Source organism: Chiloscyllium plagiosum, unplaced genomic scaffold, assembly GCF_037043375.1.
Source record: "Chiloscyllium plagiosum isolate Xiang-an unplaced genomic scaffold, Cpla_swu_hap1 HiC_scaffold_5, whole genome shotgun sequence".
NCBI lineage: Eukaryota > Metazoa > Chordata > Chondrichthyes > Orectolobiformes > Hemiscylliidae > Chiloscyllium > Chiloscyllium plagiosum.
The window spans coordinates 33,756,992-33,775,682 of record NW_028270143.1 but is presented as its reverse complement, the minus strand read 5'-3'; the positions used below and the strand labels follow the sequence as shown (position 1 = coordinate 33,775,682).

Genomic DNA, 18,691 nt, shown 5'->3' with positions numbered 1-18,691 from the left:
TGTACTTAAAAGTTATTACTTATTACAAATAACAGATTCTAACAGGATTGTAATTGTAAACTATTGGCATAAAGCTACCATATTAAAACTTAGAAATTTCATCTCTACACACAGATGCAAAAGCATGGCATTATAGGCAGAGGGACAGGGCAGTTCAATTATCCCTCTTCACAGGGTTTGCTAAGATTTTTTTTGGGCCCATTCTGTCCTTTATATCTGGAGATTGAGAATCATTTACTTACCCTGTAGAATGTACCCTGAACTAGGGTTGCTCATACTTATAAAATCTCTGGCTTTTTGGTTAAGAGCCCCAGTTTACTGCAACTGCTGAGGATAAAATTTCTATATTCTGGTTTGAGGTGCTTTTTACTACAGAGCAAAACAGCTCTATTTCCTCCAAAACATTCACAGTCTCAATCTGTTCAGCTATCTGAAAGTCAATTACAGCTGTTGGTAGGTAAAAGCCTTTGTCATTAATAACTAGTCATTAGCCCATAGACCAATCAATTACTTGTCAGCCAGTGCATGCAAACACCTTGTCTCCAGTTTGAGTGAAAACTAGGGTCCCACAAATGCTGTAAGCAGCAGTGAAAATAGCACTAATAATGAGTGTCAGCTAACTGGCTGTTACCATTAATACAGAAAAATAAAACACATGATATTTCCATCTGATCCATAGCTAAAAAATTGCAAGTGATTCTTGCTTTTGTCTCTAACTGAGCAAAAATCATCCAGTTCATGATTACTCAGACTGGAAACAGCTATTCAACATTGACTTTACTCAAAATTTAAAAATTCATAAATGTAAAAAGTGAGGATTAGGTCACAATCATGCAATTCGCACTGATATGGTTTCACCCTTAATGTATAGAGCAGAGAAAAAAATTACTAATTAAAATCTTAACTCGCAATTAAGAGCAAGTTTAAAAAGTAGAAATGCAGAAAGAACTGTGCCAGTCTTCTGCATTTGCCAGCAATTAGGTATTTTAATACTGACAAGCTGTTCTGTTCAATGTTGTAGTTGGTTTAGAATGATTAGATAGATCTACTGAATATCAAAAGTTGCTAGCAACAAAAGATCCTTAGAGTGAACTTTCAAAGAGGAATCTGATGTATGGATGGTAAAAAAATTAATTTAAAAATGTTTTTGCAGACCACAAAGTTCGAACAGCATTTAGATAATTGTAAAATGTGGAAATAATGCAATTTGCAGCAGCACCAGAAGTATACACAGCTGCTATTTAATAATGTCATTAAGAAACCAATAACTATAAAAATTTCATTAGATAATTCCTTTTACATTTCACTCCATCCTTGGAGCATGAGCCAAATGCTCATTCATTTGTAACACAAACATCACTGAAGCAACAAAAATCAATACTTTTTGTAGAAGTTTATACATTCTTCAGAATATGCCCCCCAAAAATACAATAAGTGAATCGCAAAGTAAAAATGCAGAGTAAGCAAATCATCTGCAAGGCAATATTCAAGGAATATTTGAACTACATATACAGTTAAATATATTTTTCAACATTTTTCTTTTTGCATTTTGCTTTTTGCGCGTAACCAGAAAGTTCTGAATCATCCACAGACAATTTTCTTTTCTTTTTCTTAACTGCTTTGTCACTGAAATAATCACTGTCATCCCGCCCATGGGTTTCAGTGTCTGCGTCTAGTTCTGCTGTCTTCCGCTTTTTCTTTTTGTGTTTCTTACTGTCTAAAATTACTTCAGTGCTTCCCATTTGATCTTCATGGCAATTCTTGTCTGAAATCTCATAATTCAGAGTCTCTTCAACTTCTCCGTCACATGTTTCATCTTTCTTCTTTTTCTTTTTCTTTTTCTTTTTCCGTACTATCCCATCATTTTGTTCTCCAGTATTATCTTGAAGTGATCCTTCAGAATCCACACATGTTGCCTGCAACCTGGGCATAAAGTAACAAACCAGTAAAGTAGACAAATAGCTCACAGTAAACATTGTTGTTTCTTGGTAACTCAGTCACATGTCAAAAAGTTGTTCTCATGATGAGCATAGGGCACATGTACATTTTGAGTACTCTTGAATTAAATAGGTAGCCTGAGTAAATCAACAATAATGGTTTCTGTATGTTAAACTGGTAAGCAACTGAACCAATAACAAATCTACAGCATTACAGATTGAATCTATTTTTAAACTTGGGTCATGAACTTTCTAGCATTATGTTAGAAATCTTTTTCTGTCCAGCTTATAACAGATTGCCAAATATCCAAATCCTTCACAGTCCAACCTTTCCCCACTGGCAGTGGAAATAAAAGTGAGTTTGTTTCTTATTAAATTCATTCTCTGGATGCAAAGCCAGCACTTACTGCCCATATTAATAAGCACTAAGAACTTGGTAGAGGAACTGCTTCTTGAACCAAGTATCGTTTGGTACAACTTCAGAGGGCAGTTGAGAGCCAAATGCATAGGTCTGAGTCATTGACAGATCAGCTGGACTTTTATAACAACATTACAGCTTCATGGCCACAGTTTGTGGTAAGAACTGTAATTCTTTAAAATAAAAGAACTAAAATTGTCAAACTGTGCTTTCTACATTACTAGTATTGTAGTATAACCAATATAATACTTCAACCCTGGTCAGTGTATCTTAGAGCTTTTAATATACATTGAATCTCAATGTAAACTGCATTGTTATTAACTTGGAAGAAGGAGCACAGCGTCATTAACTATACAGAATTTGGTGGGGGACACATTTGTCTAAGATAGAAAGTGTACAGAATACATGCAGGTGATATGGTTGGGCAAAAATATGGCAAATGAAGTATAATGTGGAAAGTTAGTTGTTATCCATTTTGGTAGGAAGAACAAGCTAAACAAGAAATGGAGGGAGACTACAGAATGCTACAGTATTGAGGTTACTAGATGTTCTTGTACATGATAACCAAAATGTTTGCTCAAACTAGAGATACTTCAGCTGCAGCCAAGGTACATTCATTTCAACGAAAATAGAAGAAACAAAACCAGAGCTCCCTGAATGGTGAAAGAAATCTGGAAGCTCGTGCCATAGTTTTCTAGTCTTCCTCAGATATAGGAGTTGTATCAGGACTGGAGAATTGCAAATGTTGTATCCTTTTCAAAAAATATTAATAAATTTAATCTCAGTGGTGGGAAAATTTTTAAAAGAAATAAATCTAGGCCAAACTTAACAATCACTTTAAAGGCAAATCATCTTTAACAAATCTTGTTGCATTTTTGTTTAACTGCTAGAAGATGTATAGTGGATTTCCCAAAGGGCTCCGCATGTAGAATCATTTTCCCTGATCCATGACCCAGATTTGGATGTGGAGAGTACAATTTCAAAATTTACAATGACTAAACACTTAGAAGTGTTGGGAACAATGAGGATAGTGCTAAATTTCCAAAGAACACAGAACAGCTGGTGGAATGGGACATTCAATTCATTGTAGTAGGAAGAGGAGAGGCAGTATAAAATAAGTTATGCAATTCTGAAGGGAATGGAGGAGCCAAAGGACCTGGGTGTATGTGTGTATAAATTACTGAAGTAGAAGAACACATTGAGAGAAATGTAATATACCATCAAGATCCTTAGTTTTAGAAATAGTGGCATAGAAAACAAAAGCAAGGAGGTTAAGACGAACCTTGACAAAACTGGCTCACCTTCCAACTGGAGAATTAGGTCAAATTCTGGGTAGTGCATTTTACAGAGGCTGTGATGGTATTTGTGCAGAACAAATTTACGAATAATTTCCGTTATATTGTTACATGAATGAAGCTAGAACGATTCTCCTCATAGAAAGGAAATTTGAGAAGAAATTTGTTAAAAATATTCAAGATTATTCAGGGTCTGGACAGAATAGATTGCAAAAGACTGCCAAGAGGTAGGGAACCAGAGGTAGGGAAGTCGATGAGAGGCCAAAATCAAATCAACAATGCTTTAAATGAATGACAGAACAAACGTGAGACTCAGCATGACTTATTCAACAACAAATTACATGCACACAAAACTGAGTGATGTTAAAAAAGATCCTAAAGCATTTCACAAGAGTACTGTTAATTTAAGTATGAGACCAAGCAACAGAAGATAATACTAGGCAGATTGACAAAAAGCTTGGCAAAGAGATAGATTTTAAGAAACACCTTAAAGGAGGAACAAGAGAAGCAGAGACAGATTTTCAGAGTTTGGGACCAAACCATATGAATGGCACAGCCATCAACAGTGGGCAATTATGATTGAGAAGACACAAAATTATGCCAGAATTAGGATTGCAAACACTTTGAAGAGCTGTGGAGTTGGTGGAGATGATAGAGATAGAAAGGAACAACAGAGTGCAAGGAGGTGAAAAGAGTGATGAGAACTTTTAAGGTAAAGACACTGCTTTCATTTTCTTCCTACCATCACCAGATGTAGTACTGCATAACATCCACCAATAATGATAGAAACTTGCTAACAATCACAACCTCTAGTACACAGCTAACCATCAGAGTTAATATTCTCCGACTAGGATATCTTCAATATCATTACTCAACAGAAATGATTCCAAGACACCTTTCAAAATGATTCTTCACTTTGTCAACCTTATTCCTTAAGGAACACAGCAGATTAACTATGGGACAACCCATGGGTTCTCCGCTATCAGGATTCACAGCAGAAGTGGTAATGCAAAGACTAGAACAAACAGCCCTACCAACCAAACCAAAAATCTCGGTCCGCTACGTAGATGACACCTTTGTCATCACAAAACGAAACAAAATAGAAGAGACATTTAACATCATCAACAACACCCTCACAGGCATAAAGTTCACCAAGGAGGAAGAAACTGACAACAAACTCGCATTCCTGGACGTCACAGTCAAAAGAAAGGACAACGGAGAACTACAAACCTGCGTATACAGAAAACTGACAAACACTGACCAAATACTTAACTACACAAGCAACCATCCCAACACACACAAACAAAGCTGTATCAGAACACTATTCCAACGAGCCACCACACACTGCAGCACAGACGAACTTCGGAAAACAGAGGAGAACCACCTACACAACGTATTCAAGAAGAACGGATACTCAAAAAATACAGTCCGCAGATTCCTCAAGAACAAACCACGACAAGCAGACCGAACACAGCCAGAAACCCTAACCACCTTACCATACATCAAAGTAGTTTTAGAAATGACAGCCAGACTACTAAGACCCCTCGGAATCCTAGTAGCACACAAACCCACCAACGCTCTCAAACAAAACTAACAAACTTAAAAGACCCAGTACAACCCATGGAAAAAACCAACGTCATCTACACAATTCCATGCAAGGACTGCCACAAACACTACGTAGGACAAACAGGAAGAAAGCTAGCCACCAGGATACACGAACACCAGCTAGCCACAAAAAGACACGACCCTCTCTCCCTCGTAGCCCTACACACGAATTAAAAAAACCATCAATTTGACTGGGAGAACACATCTATCCTGGGACAGGCTAAGCAAAGACATGCCAGAGAATTCCTAGAGGCCTGGCACTCCAACCACAACTCCATAAACAAACACATAGATCTAGATATATCTATCAACCCCTCAGAAAACAAACAGGAAATGACATCACCACAAACCACAGGAACCCCATCCAGGGCAAACATATAAATAGAAAGCAGGAGACAACAGCTTTGCTTCACTTGGAGGTCGCCACTGATGATACCTAGCCAGGTAATGAAACATCTGGATATCAAACCTACAGCTCAGCGAGCAAAGCTACACCCTAGATTAACTAGTTAGTTATTCTATTACAGTTTGAAGTACTTTGTAAATTGGTTGGTGCCATTTCCAACAATTCAACTTTAAAAGTACTTTATTGATTATAAAGCCCTTCAGGACATGCTATGGACATTAAAAATAGTAAATACATGCCTTTCACTGCATCGTATTCATTTGGTTCACCTTGGCAAGTTAAAACTTGACAACCTGTCATAAGATTTTGATAGTTAACATAGCATTTTAGATTGCCTTGTGGCAGAGATAAAGCCATCTCGTGAAATTTAAAGAGCAGTTACATATACAAATCCTTAATGGCAAACCGAAAATGATCAACATACTCAGATTAGGAAAGTGGGGAAGGGGATAAAAAGTAAGGTGAGGATGATAGTGCAAAGGAGGAGAAGACAATAATAAGAAATGTGGAAATAAAGAAATAGTAATTGAAAATAAATCAAAGATAGATCTCAAGTTGCTGTGTGTGGAAGTAGTAGAATCATTGCTAACAAATGTCTCTGAAAACAAATGAAGGGGAAGGTTATGATTTGAAATTGTTGGACTTAGTGTTCAGCCAGATGGTTACAAAGTGCCGAATAAAAGGATGATGTGATGTACTTCATCTTCTTTCATTGGAATAGTGTAGGAGACAGAGGTGAACGTGAGACGTAAATTTCAATTAAAATTTAAATTTCAATACTCTTCTGTATCCCTCCTCCACTTGCTTCCATTTCTAGAGATAAACAATTGACTAGTATAGCAATCCACTAAGCCCAATGACTCCCACAGCCACCTTGACTACATTTTCTTTCACCATGCCTCTTATATTATTCCTCCCGCTTCCGCATTGTGCTTGGACTAACAATATACAGTAAACTAAGTTTTTTATTACTCCACTGAGAAAATGACTTGCACTTTGGTTCATGGAACGTTTATTAGTATTAAATCAAGTATATTTACTTCTGTTTTCAATTCTTTGCACCCCCACCCCCGGCACACACAAACTCCATTTCCACTACCTCCAATGGGATTTCCCACTTCCCATCCCTTCTGCTTCAATAGTTTGAAGGGTCCATTCCCTCTGTGACCCTGGTCCACTCCCCAGTCACACCCAACATCTCCTTGCTACACCTTCCTTCCTACGGAAGCACAGGAAAAGCAACACTTAACCCTTTTGCTTCCTCTCTTCCTCCTCAACCTGAAATGTCACCTTTGTTTTTTTCCTCTACAGGTTCTGCCTAACCACAGTACTTCTGTTATTTCAGATTTTCAGTACTAATGGTATTTTGCTTCTCATTAGGAAAGTGACGAAGGCTTTTAAATTCAGCTATCTTGATCTGTACAATCTTTTAAATGCCTCAGAGTTAATACAACACTGAAAACATTCAATGGCAGCTGCAAGATGTGAATGTACTTTGTAATGTTTGAAGTATCACACGATAAATATTTTTTTTGTGTAGATAAATTATAATCACTCTTAATAGCTTAATAATAAAATTATTGCAGTTGTCTGGAAAAAGTAAAATTCCACAGCAGAAAACAAAAAACACATCCATTCTCTTTTCTTAATGACCTAATGCAATTCCAGAAAACTGAAACTTTGAAAAGTGGAAATGATGTTATCAGGTCATTAACTATGGCAAAAAGGAGACATTCTCCCAGTTTCACTCAAAAGGAATCACAGTCCAACAAGTGATCCAAATAATAACTCCCAGATGCAAACTCTAATCTGCGCAGTTGAAAACTCAGTTTAAAATTGTACCAGTCTCCACATCATTAACTACCCCTATTCAAAAGTCATAAATGTGTAACACTTTTATCTCGTGATAAGTACCGGTACCTTAAATGCAACTGTCCTCGAATGCACAGTACACCAGCGACATCAGCATCCAGCTGCAGAACTTCAAATTTCAAGCTATCACCCACTGTTACTGCAAAACCTGGCCAAGTTCCATTTGCCTTGTGTGGTTTGGGTATTGAAGCATTAAAACACCCATGTACCAGACAGCCAAGATGACTTGGAGCAACTTTATTTACGATACCCTGAAAAAGTTTGACACACAAAGTTATTAGCCATGCATTTAAAATTGAAGTGACAAAAACTGTAATTACTTTAAAATAGATAAATATGAACATATACTATAAGCCCCACATTCTAAGTAACAGTTAAATGCTTTTGATTTATTGTTCAAAGAGACACAGTCACTCACTGCACCATCAACAGTTTGACAAAGTTTGTGAAAGCCTATAGGCTAGATTACTGGGTCCAGGTGGTCATTCCTGAGAAAAACGAAAGGCTATATATGATACACAACAACTCATTCTGTTTTATCATTTTAAGACAAACACACCTATATTTACAAACTGAACAACATGTCATGATCTAGCCATGGTTGAGAGCCAATTTTCTCCAATTAAAGAATGGAGAGAATGAAGAATTCACCTTTGGCTAAGTTTCTGATCCCATGCATTCACCAATGCAATACTACATCTCTGTAACTGCCCCTGTCAAATCCTTCTAAAGCTAAAACACTCATCCCATTTTTTTGTAACTATTCCAAGCTTATAAAATTCTTACAGTATTCTCTCAAAAGCTATACCATTTAACATTCTGAAAAATGAGCAAGCCATAAATAAAAACGCACATATAGTTGCCCAACTTTTCCAAAAAAACTAATTCTCCTTTATACAATTTTAATTTTGAGTGACTTTTGTTCACCTCCTTGGAAACAGTTTCCAGCAATGTTCCAAAATTAGAAGTGAAGGCAGCCGAAAGTTTACATATTTTTAACTGTGCTTTCAAATCAGTCACTCTAAGAAGAAAGTGAGATTAACACAGCACTTGCCTCAAATTTTGCCTCCTTTTAGGTGCACAGTACCTATTAAATTAATTTTGAATCAAAATTCAGGTGCTCTTTTTGCTCCAGCATCTTGGAGCACTACAATAATATACTGACCTACCAAACTGCAATTCACAAAATATTATAAAATATGCTTAATCAAATACAGAAAAAAAACATTTGTCAAACTCAGTCCTTGATTTTATTGTATTAGCTGCATGGTTACGTATTCTTATCAACTGACTTCATCCTCTGATGGAGACAAATAATTTGAGTGATAAGACTTTGAAACAGTTGTTCCATCTTAAAACTGCAGGCCTTTAAGCAGAAAAGTTTGGGATTTTATTCTCTCAATCGCTGATCTCAATAGGTCTCATTCTGCTACTCACTACAGAACTAAAACTGTGCTCAAGCATCCCAAACATCTACAACCCTACCCATTTCTTTCTCAAACTTGTATTCTCACAACAAATATCTGATGGCAGTTTAACAGTTGTTTGCCCATTTCTTTAGTATTAAAGAATTTTGAAGGCAGTTTATTCTTAAAACCTACTTGCATGCCAATCTTTCCCTTGCTCCTTAAGTTTCATTTCTTTTCCCCCAAAATTAACTCCTAAATTTAAATTACATTTTTCTTAAAACCCCTTATATCCACACTACTTTACTGACTTTCTGCTTTTTTATTGCCTGAAAATTGTTCCTTTTTCACATTTACCTTCCAGTTAAACTTACCATCAGCTTCTGTCCAATTTTAGGCCTGAAGATAACAAAGTCTGCTTCAATATTGAGATGGATATATCCTTGGTCATCATAGATGTCACCCAATTCACCAATTAATCTGACTTTATCGAAAGCAATTGGGACACCCTGCAGACTAATAAATATATCAAGAGGTTACACAATTCTTCTAACTTTTTTTTAAGATAAGAACATAAATGCAGAATAATTATTACTAAAACATCTTTTTTAAAAAGATGTAAAATTCCAAACGGAATATAAAACAGGCATTTTACCTAAAGGTAAACCCCACCTGAATGTATTGTAATAGGATCACTGTTAAAATGGTACAAAAAGGATCAGTGAAGATGCAGCATACATGATACATTTTAAAGTTTAGATTATCTACTTTCAATGATCACAAAATGTTTTGCCGAGACCGGAATTACATGCTGAGCAAGCTAGCTAAGTGGATTCCACAAATTATACAGTTCCCACATCAAACTGATGCTTTCTCTCAGTTTTTCCAAGTGAAACAGTTGCACCTGTTTTGGCCAGATCATTAAAAACATCCTCAGGAAAAAGGATGGGATACATGGAAGTACCTACTGGTCAAGATATTGCATCTGATTCAAAGGAGAGATCTCCAGCGAGAAGATTTTGTTTTCTCTTCATACTCCCAAGAGCAAAGTAGGCACTCTCAGGCACCAGCAGGTCTATGTTATTTCACTCAAGTGACCACTCATCATGAGGTGAGACACAGAGCAGCCAGACCATTTGACTGTGAACAGCATAACTGGTTAGCCTGTAACATGCATACCAGTCTTCTGCAGTAATGTTATTTCTTTCCCTTGCATGATTAGGAGCATGGGACCAACTGTAACAACATCCTGTTTTCTGATGAAAGCAATTTATTCAAGAGACTGGGAATCACACCTGGATCTTGTGTTTGGTACAGTTTAATATTAAACCAAGTTGTGTCTTTATTCATGAAGCCACATCTAATTAAAAGTTGATGTGAATTATAGAGTGAAGAACGGAATCATGGGTTTCCTTACAGGCAATCATTTCATTAAGGATTCCAGATGAGATCAAAAACCACAAAACTGAAACTCGTGATCATGAATAATTATCTGGATCCAAGATAAAATGACTGCCTTTTAATTACTTTTATATCTAATTATAACATATGCAGCACAGATCATAAGAGCAATCTTGTAGCTCTTTGGGTTTTTTTGTTCCCAGCTGCAGATATGCGTGTGATGTCTACACTGAAGAGAATCAATACATGATTTTTTAAACAAAATTTTCAAACTGGAAAATCAACAGCGAGTTCCAAAACCATTGGAAGAAAGAGTGACAGTGCCTTCAATGATCCAATGTTCTAGAGGCCTTCATTTATGAAGTGTTTTTGAATTGGTGCTATTGCAGGCAATCTGTGCAGAAGGTCCCACAATCATGTGGGAAACAAATGACCAGTTAGTTTCTTCAAAAGCCTATCCAAATATCTGTACCTCCCTCTGTACTCTGCTACAGAGACAGCTAAATTAAGTTCGAGTCTCTGAAATGTGCCTTGAACACAACATTACCATTCAGAAGTTAAGCTGCAGCTATTTGAACAAAAGTGACATGGACCTCCCATCTCCCACGAAGCCTCTTTTGAATCTCACTGTTGAGAGTTTTTCATAATTTAGAACTTGCCTTGTTTGGTTATTTATGAATCCAAAGTTGATTATCCACAATAAAATCCATTTACTAGTTTTGCCTATCAACTGAATGGATCAATATTTTTTGGCAATCTTACACTTCCATCAACACTGCTTGCAATATTTTGTGTTGTCAGCAAATTTCACGGTAGCTTTCCCATCCAATTATCTAAGTTAAGCAGAAACCCCACACAGATCCTTAAACAACAGTAGCCACATATTTGCTACTTGCGGAGCGTTTCAGAGAACACCTCTGGGACACCCGGACCAACCAACCCAACCACCCTGTAGCTCACCATTTCAATTCCCCCTCCCACTCCACCAAGGATATGCAGGTCTTTGGACTCCTCCATCGCCAGACCACAACAAAACGACGGTTGGAGGAAGAACGCCTCATCTTCCGGCTAGGAACCCTCCAACCACAAGGGATGAACTCGGATTTCACCAGTTTCCTCATTTCCCCTCCCCCCACCCTGTCTCAGTCAAATCCATCAAATTCAGCACCGCCTTCCTAACCTGAGATCTTCTTCCCGACCTCTCCGCCCCCACCCCAGTCTGACCTATCACCCTCACCTTGACCTCTTTCCACCTATCACATTTCCGACGCCCCTCCCCCAAGTCCCTCCTCTCTACCTTTTATCTTAGCCTGCTGGACAAACTTTCCTCATTCCTGAAGAAGGGCTTATGCCCGAAACGTCGATTCTCCTGTTCCCTGGATGCTGCCTGACCTGCTGCGCTTTTCCAGCAACACGTTTCCAGTAGCCACATATTGCCCATTAGAGCAGCTGGAATACCTGACCATTAGTGCTATGCCCTCAACTGGTCAGCCAGGTTTTTAATTAAGTCAATAATTTGCCTTCATTTCCATGGGAATCTGTAACAGTCTCTTAAAATGAACCTTATTTATTTGAAATTTCAGAAGACATTTGGTAATTATGACACAGGAAGAGACCATGAAGAGCATACCAGGTTTCTTTTGAGCAATCCAATGGCATTCTCCTATTTTATCTCTGGACCCCTACAAGTTGAGCCCTCGAATAGCCAGGCAGCAAATTCCAGATCGGTGTCACTATGCAAAAACACACTCACATTCCTCTGCAACTCCTGTCCATAAATCTATCTATCTTGGCATTTATATCATCAGCTGATGCAAGCTTCTTGTCCACTGTATCTGTACATGTCATAATATTGTGCACTTCTTACAAAATTCCTCTCAACTGCCTTTACACCAAGCAGAACAATCTCAGTTTCTCCGAGCTAATCTTGGAACTAAAATCTCTCACCCCACAAACTATTCTGATAAATCTAACTCAACACTCAAGGATCTTCACAGTTTTATAAAACATACAACTTCTGGTCACCATGCTTTAGTATAGGTTCAACATCATTTCCGTGCTTTATGCTAAATGCTTCTATTTATGAAATCCAAGATCCCATATTATTGTCAATAAGTTCTGCCACCCTCAAAACACTAACTATGAGCCCTAGAAAGAGGACATGAGTCTTTAGAGTATACATGACAAGGATGAACCATCCACAAGCATCTTTAGTTGATGTGCCAAGTAGATGATTCATTTCAGCTTCTTCCAAAGATTCCCATCATCATTGATGCAGTTCATCAGCCAGCTGGATTCAATCCATGTAATAAGATGAGGGCACTGAATACATCAAAGGCTATAGGTCCCAACATCATTTTGGCTGCAGTACTGAAGAGTTGTACTCCACATGCAGTATATTAAGCCACACTGTTCCAGTACACCGAGCACACTGGCACCTATCCAAGATGGTGGTGCACCTTCCAGCCAATTAGCAGTCTATAAAACTCTCAGTCATATGATGGAAGCTAACATTGACTGTGCTGTCAATGTACACACTCACAAATAATCTAACCAATTTGGTTTCCACCTGGATCATTATGCTCTTCAAATCAATTCAGCCTTGATCCAAACATGGTTAAAACAGCAGATTTCAGATGGGAGCAATGTCTTTCACATCAGGCCAGCCTTCGACCACACATGACATCAAGTAAAATTTAAGGAATTGGAGAAAACAGTCCATTTGTTGAAATCTGATCTAGCACAAAGGAAGGAAATTGTGGATGCTGAAAGTCAAGTCAAGCCCAAGGCTAAGCAGTAGTCTAACCTCTTTAGCTGCTTCACGTTCTTGTATTACCTTTCCTGTATATTATGCTTAGCAGAAAGGATGATCCCCGATGAATGCACAAAGTTCTGTTTCATTTGCATTCTTCAGATAATGTGTCTATGCCCATATGGAGTTAAACCTGAATTCCACAGGTTTAAGCTGATAAGCCACACAAGCACCAAAATGCTAATTGGCTGGGAGGTATCCAACCCACCTTTTTTAATTTTAAATAGCATTACTATAGTGAATGGCATAACTGATACAAACATAAAGATAGCCAGGAGTAGCTGGAATACCTGACCATTAGTGCTATGCCCTCAACTGGTCAGAAAGATTTTTAATTAAGTCAATAATTTGCCTTCATTTCCACGGGAATCTGTAATAGTCTCTTAAAATGAACCTTATTTATTTGAAATTTCAGAAGACATTTGGTAATTATGACACAGGAAGAGACCATGAAGAGCATACCAGGTTTCTTTTGAGCAATCCAATGGCATTCTCCTATTTTGCATAGTGACCCCTACAAGTTGAGCCCTCGAATAGCCAGGCAGCAAATTCCAGATCGGTGTCACTATGCAAAAACACGCTCACATTCCTCTGCAACTCCTGTCCATAAATCCATCTATCTTGGCATTTATATCATCAGCTGATGCAAACCTCTTGTCCATTGTATCTGTACCTGTCATAATATTGTGCACTTCTTACAAAATTCCTCTCAACTGCCTTTACACCAAGCAGAACAATCTCAGTTTCTCCGAGCTAATCTTGGAACTAAAATCTCTCACCCCACGAGCTATTCTGATAAATCTAACTCAACACTCAAGGATCTTCACAGTTTTATAAAACATAACTTCTGGTCACCACGCTTTAGTATAGGTTCAGCATCATTTCCGTGTTTTATGCTAAATGCTTCTATTTATGAAGTCCAAGATCACATATTATTGTCAATAAGTTCTGCCACCTTCAAAACACTACCTATGATCCCCAGAATGAGGACATGAGTCTTTAGAGTATACATGACAAGGATGAACCATCCACAAGCATCTTTAGTCGATGTGCCAAGTAGATGATTCATTTCAGCTTCTTCCGAAGATTCCCATCATCATTGATGCAGTTCATCAGCCAGCTGGATTCAATCCATGTAATAAGATGAGGGCACTGAATACATCCATCTGCCTAGTTAGGCAAGGTGACATCAAAAATCAATGACAGATATTTAAGCTTGAATGAATCTGCATGTGCATGGTGACGTTCTTAGGTCCCATTTGCAATAAAGTCACTGATTCATCTTGCAGAGATGGTCCTGCTGAGGCTGAATGTTTACACAACCAGGGAAGCCTGGGACAGAGAAGCCAGCAGAGGAGTGCTGGCTATTGAGCAGTTCAGTGTCTCATAGTGGGCAAGTGACAGATTGAACACAGCTTTTGTCACCAAAGACATCCTCCCACCTGCACAGTTAGCATCCTCCCATCTTGTAGACAAAAATTAGACTTTTTTCCAGCTAACAACCTAGATACAGATGTGGACTATCCAAAGTAGGCTGCCAACTCAGCTTGCATGTCCTGCTCTCCTTTCGAGGTCAACAAGTAACTGACTTAGATTCCCAGGTTAATACATTTAAGCACTTTAACCAGTTCAGATTTCAGCTGTGTGACAAGGATCAGGCATTTCAGACACTGGGGACCCATGCTGTGCACACACGGGAAAGCCGTAAAAGTTAATAATGGAACATTATCACCTATCATAGTTTCTACTGCAAGGTGATGCAATAGCTGGAAATGTATCAGAATAATGGACCTTGATGTTTTTTGTCCACAAATGGCTGGACAAAACAGCTTGTCTCCAACAACTTTGTCGGTTAACTGGAAAGACTATTCAATACAGGTTTTTCTTTTGATACTTCTCTGAAATACATGATCAGCCTCATCTATTTCACAAATTCAGCAATATTATTCATTTTTTAAAATTTAACAAAAAAGGTTTCACCTTCATTGCCCTTGGTTGAGACAAAAACATTACTTAAATGGAGCACAACAGCAGAATGCTGTGACACAAGGTCCTTTGTGGGTTCATGCACATAGATCAAGCTAGTATATAGGTATAACAAGCAACTGAGAAGGCAATTACTATTTTGCAAGGGCTTTATTGCAAGGAGAATAGCTTATAGAAGTTGGCAGCTGTGGAGGCTCAGTCATTCATTATACTCAAGGCTGGGATTGATAAAATGTCTACAAATTAAAAACACGTACAGTGATAGCACAGAAAGGCAGCGAAATAGAGGATCAGCCACAATTTCACTGACAGAAATGGTTCAAAGGGCTAACTGGTTTACACGTTAAAACAGTCAGGACAAATAGTTAACAGCACAAACAGAGGTTAATGGATATGAACTTGTAGCCTTTATGGCTGCATGATTACAAAGAGATCGAAGTCGGGAACTAAATATTCAGGATATGTGACTTTTGTGACAATATATCACGGAGCCAACCAGAAATCAGACGACAGAGGAAGCTCGATTATCCAAAGGACACGGGCAGGGAATATTTTGTTCAGATAATCAAATGTCAGATAAGCGAATGCTGGACAACATAATTAGCTAAGCATCGGGACCTTGCAATCTTGTTTGAATAATCCGAAATTCAGATAATTGAATGCCGGATAATCGAGGTTCCTCTATATTTGGAATTGAATATACTCAATGGCCCAATGGGATTCTGGTCTCTCAGAATCACAGCACAGTGGCTCAGAGGCTAGCACTACTGCCTCACCCAGGTTCAATTCTGGCCTTGGATGACTGTGTGAAGTTTGCACATTCTCCCCTGGTCTGCATGGGTTTCCATAGGGATGTTCCAGTTTCCCCCCTCAGTCCAAATATAGCCATCCAGATGCCTTTTAAATGTTGTAATTGTACCAGCCCCCATCACTTTATCTGTCAGCTGATTCCATACACGAACCATCCTGTGTGTGAAAACATTGCCATTTAGGACCCTTTTAAATCTTTCCCCTCTTACCCTAAACCTATGCCCTCTAATGCTGGTCTCCCCCCAACTCAGGGAAAAGAGCTTGTCGACTTACCCTAACATGTCCCTCATGATTTTATAAACGTCTATAAGTTCACCCTCAGCCTCCGACGTTCCAGAGAAAAGAGCACCAGCTTATTCAGCCTCTCCCTTTAGATCAAATCCTCCAACCCTGGCAACATCCTTGTAAATCTTTCCAGAATCCTTTCAAGTTTCACAATATCCTTCCTATAGGAGGGAGACCAATGGGCCAAGTGCAGGCAAGTAGGATTAGATTAATTTAGGATATCTGGTTGGCATGGACAAGTTGGACTCAAGGGTCTGTTTCCGTTCATCTCTATGACTTTATGTGCAGTTTAGGTGGATAGGCCATGCCAAATTGCCACAAAGTGCCCAGGAACGCGCAGATTAGGTGGATTAGTCAAGGAAAATACAGAGTTATGGGGATAGGGTGTGGCTGTGTCTGGGTGGACTGCTCTTCAGATGATCAGTGCAGATTCAATTGGCCAAATGGCCTCATTCTGCACTGAAAAGATTCTATAATCAAACGATAGAGTTGAAGTTGTGATTGAAGCTTTGGATCAGCAATGATTGTGGTAATTAGTGGAGCAGGCTTGACTGGTTTTATGGTCTTTTTCTTCTATTTCTTGGGGTCTCATCCAAAAATGGATGTCAAATTCAAGGTTAGTAAGAGTCAATTAGAAACTTAGCTTTTCTTTAAAAACAAAGTTTAAATTCCACACATTAGTCCAAGGATTTAACGTACAGAATCAATTCAGCATTCCCATCATCTTTACAAACAAATTCCAAATTCAACTTGCCCTTTGTAGTAAAGAATTCCATGGATCAGCACTCCAAAACAGCAAACAACCTAAGCAGAATATCCAAATACTCTTATCACTACCAAATCTAACTCACAACTTAACCATAACCTCACCTCTTTGCCCCTCTCCTCTCAACTCACATTCAACTCTAAACTTCCCAAACCTCTCAGGTTTTGCTCATCCCAATTCCAACTCACCCCATCTGACAATCTCCTCTTAAAAACTAACCCCACCTTGACCTGTATTTCCCCACTCTGTCTCCTGGCTTCTGACTCTCCTACAGGTCTTTCCCATCTTCTGTGATCTCCCAAACCCCAAATCCTCCCTCTTCCACACTTTCCTACTCCTTCACCCATTCCTCTCTCCAGCTTCTCCTCTTCCTTTCACTGCCCTTCACTTTCCCTCATCGCTCTCTGACATGCCCTCACCCTCCATTGCTCTCACTCCCCCACACTCCTCCCTCAACCTCTTCCCATGTCTATTCACCTTCCATTGCCCTCATACCCACGCTCACCCCTCAACCTCCACCCAAATTTCCCCAAAACCCATCCACAACCTCACATTCCATCTCACACCACCACCCCCTCACATCTCCCGCATTCCCCTCAACCCCCCATATCCCACTTGTGCCCACTCCAATATCCCCCTCATGCCATCCCCCACACCATCCTCACACATCCCCAATGCCACCATTCCCCAAATTCCCCTCAACCTCTAACATCCCCCTCACGCCTCTCCACACCCCCCTCCCCCGCGCACATCCGCCTCACGTTCCGCATTGTCCTCACGCATGCCCCGCCAGGGAACCCCGATATCGTCCGCACGTGCCCCCATCACCCCTCCCCCACGTCACCGTCACACATCCCCCCGCCCCCGCCCCCGCGCTGACCTCTCGGAGAACCGCAGTAACTCCGTCCGCAGCTGCTTCTCGATGCCGGATCTCTGCCGCTTCAGGTACACCGGGGCCAGGGTGATGTGCCTCCGGCAGGTGTCCAGCACCAGGCACGAATACGGGCTTTGGATAAGGGCGCAGGCCTGGCTGAAGGAGAGCTGCTGGCCTTGTCCTTGGCCTCCTCCTCCCCGGGGGGCCGCACCGTCCTCCTGACCACCATTCGCCATGCTGCCGTTGCTGCCGTAAAGCGGAGGCGCGCCGCGCCGTGCCGTCGTAAAGCGAGTTTCTGGCCACCAGGTGACGCTGGTCTCCAGTCAGAGAGAGACATTAGCTTCAGGTCTTTGGACAAGTTAGACAACTTGTTATTACATTCAATCTTACTCTCTGTCCATTTGGAAGAGTTCCAGTGCTGAAGGAGGCCATCCAGTGCGTTCCTGCTAGCCCTCTGTAATTACTGGATGCTACTTACCCTGTACTTCTTTTAATAAAAATATAAAATTCCCTTTTATTCTGCCTCAGGCAATGCATCCTAGACCCTAACAGCTGCATAAAAATTTTTGCCCTAATTGTTTCCTTCACCAGTTGCCATAAGTTTGTGTCCCCTGAATTTTGACGTCTGATTTCTTTTCATTCATTGTCACAACGTAAAGCTGTGTTTGCGAGCAGTCCAGGCAGATCACAGTAAGCAAGGGAGTGAAGAAGACGTGAAAAAAGACTTGGACAGAGTGAGGAATACAGGTTGCACTGCACAGATGTGCACAAGGCAAAATTAAAATTATCTAGATCAACTTTATTTGAAGTTAGAGACT

The 18,691-nt window shown here is 39.6% G+C and overlaps 1 protein-coding gene across 1 annotated transcript; it reads right to left on the bottom strand.

The window, feature by feature from the left end:
• Positions 1 to 1,222: 1,222 nt before the first annotated feature.
• Positions 1,223 to 18,114, bottom strand: polr1f (RNA polymerase I subunit F). Its single transcript, XM_043689775.2, has 4 exons — positions 17,880 to 18,114; positions 9,314 to 9,455; positions 7,582 to 7,784; positions 1,223 to 1,923 (listed from the first exon to the last, which is right to left on the bottom strand). The coding sequence occupies exons 1-4, from the start codon at positions 18,107 to 18,109 to the stop codon at positions 1,515 to 1,517; spliced, it is 984 nt and encodes a 327-aa protein (XP_043545710.1). The 5' UTR covers positions 18,110 to 18,114; the 3' UTR covers positions 1,223 to 1,514.
• Positions 18,115 to 18,691: the final 577 nt, after the last annotated feature.

Coding starts and splice junctions, on each gene's coding strand:
- polr1f (XM_043689775.2), bottom strand. CDS start 18,109: ATGGCGAATGGTGGTCAGGAGGACGGTGCGGCCCCCCGGGGAGGAGGA. Junction 9,456..17,879: donor TTACTGCGGTTCTCCGAGAG/GTCAGCGCGGGG, acceptor TATATTTATTAG/TCTGCAGGGTGTCCCAATTG. Junction 1,924..7,581: donor CGAGGACAGTTGCATTTAAG/GTACCGGTACTT, acceptor CTTTATGCCCAG/GTTGCAGGCAACATGTGTGG.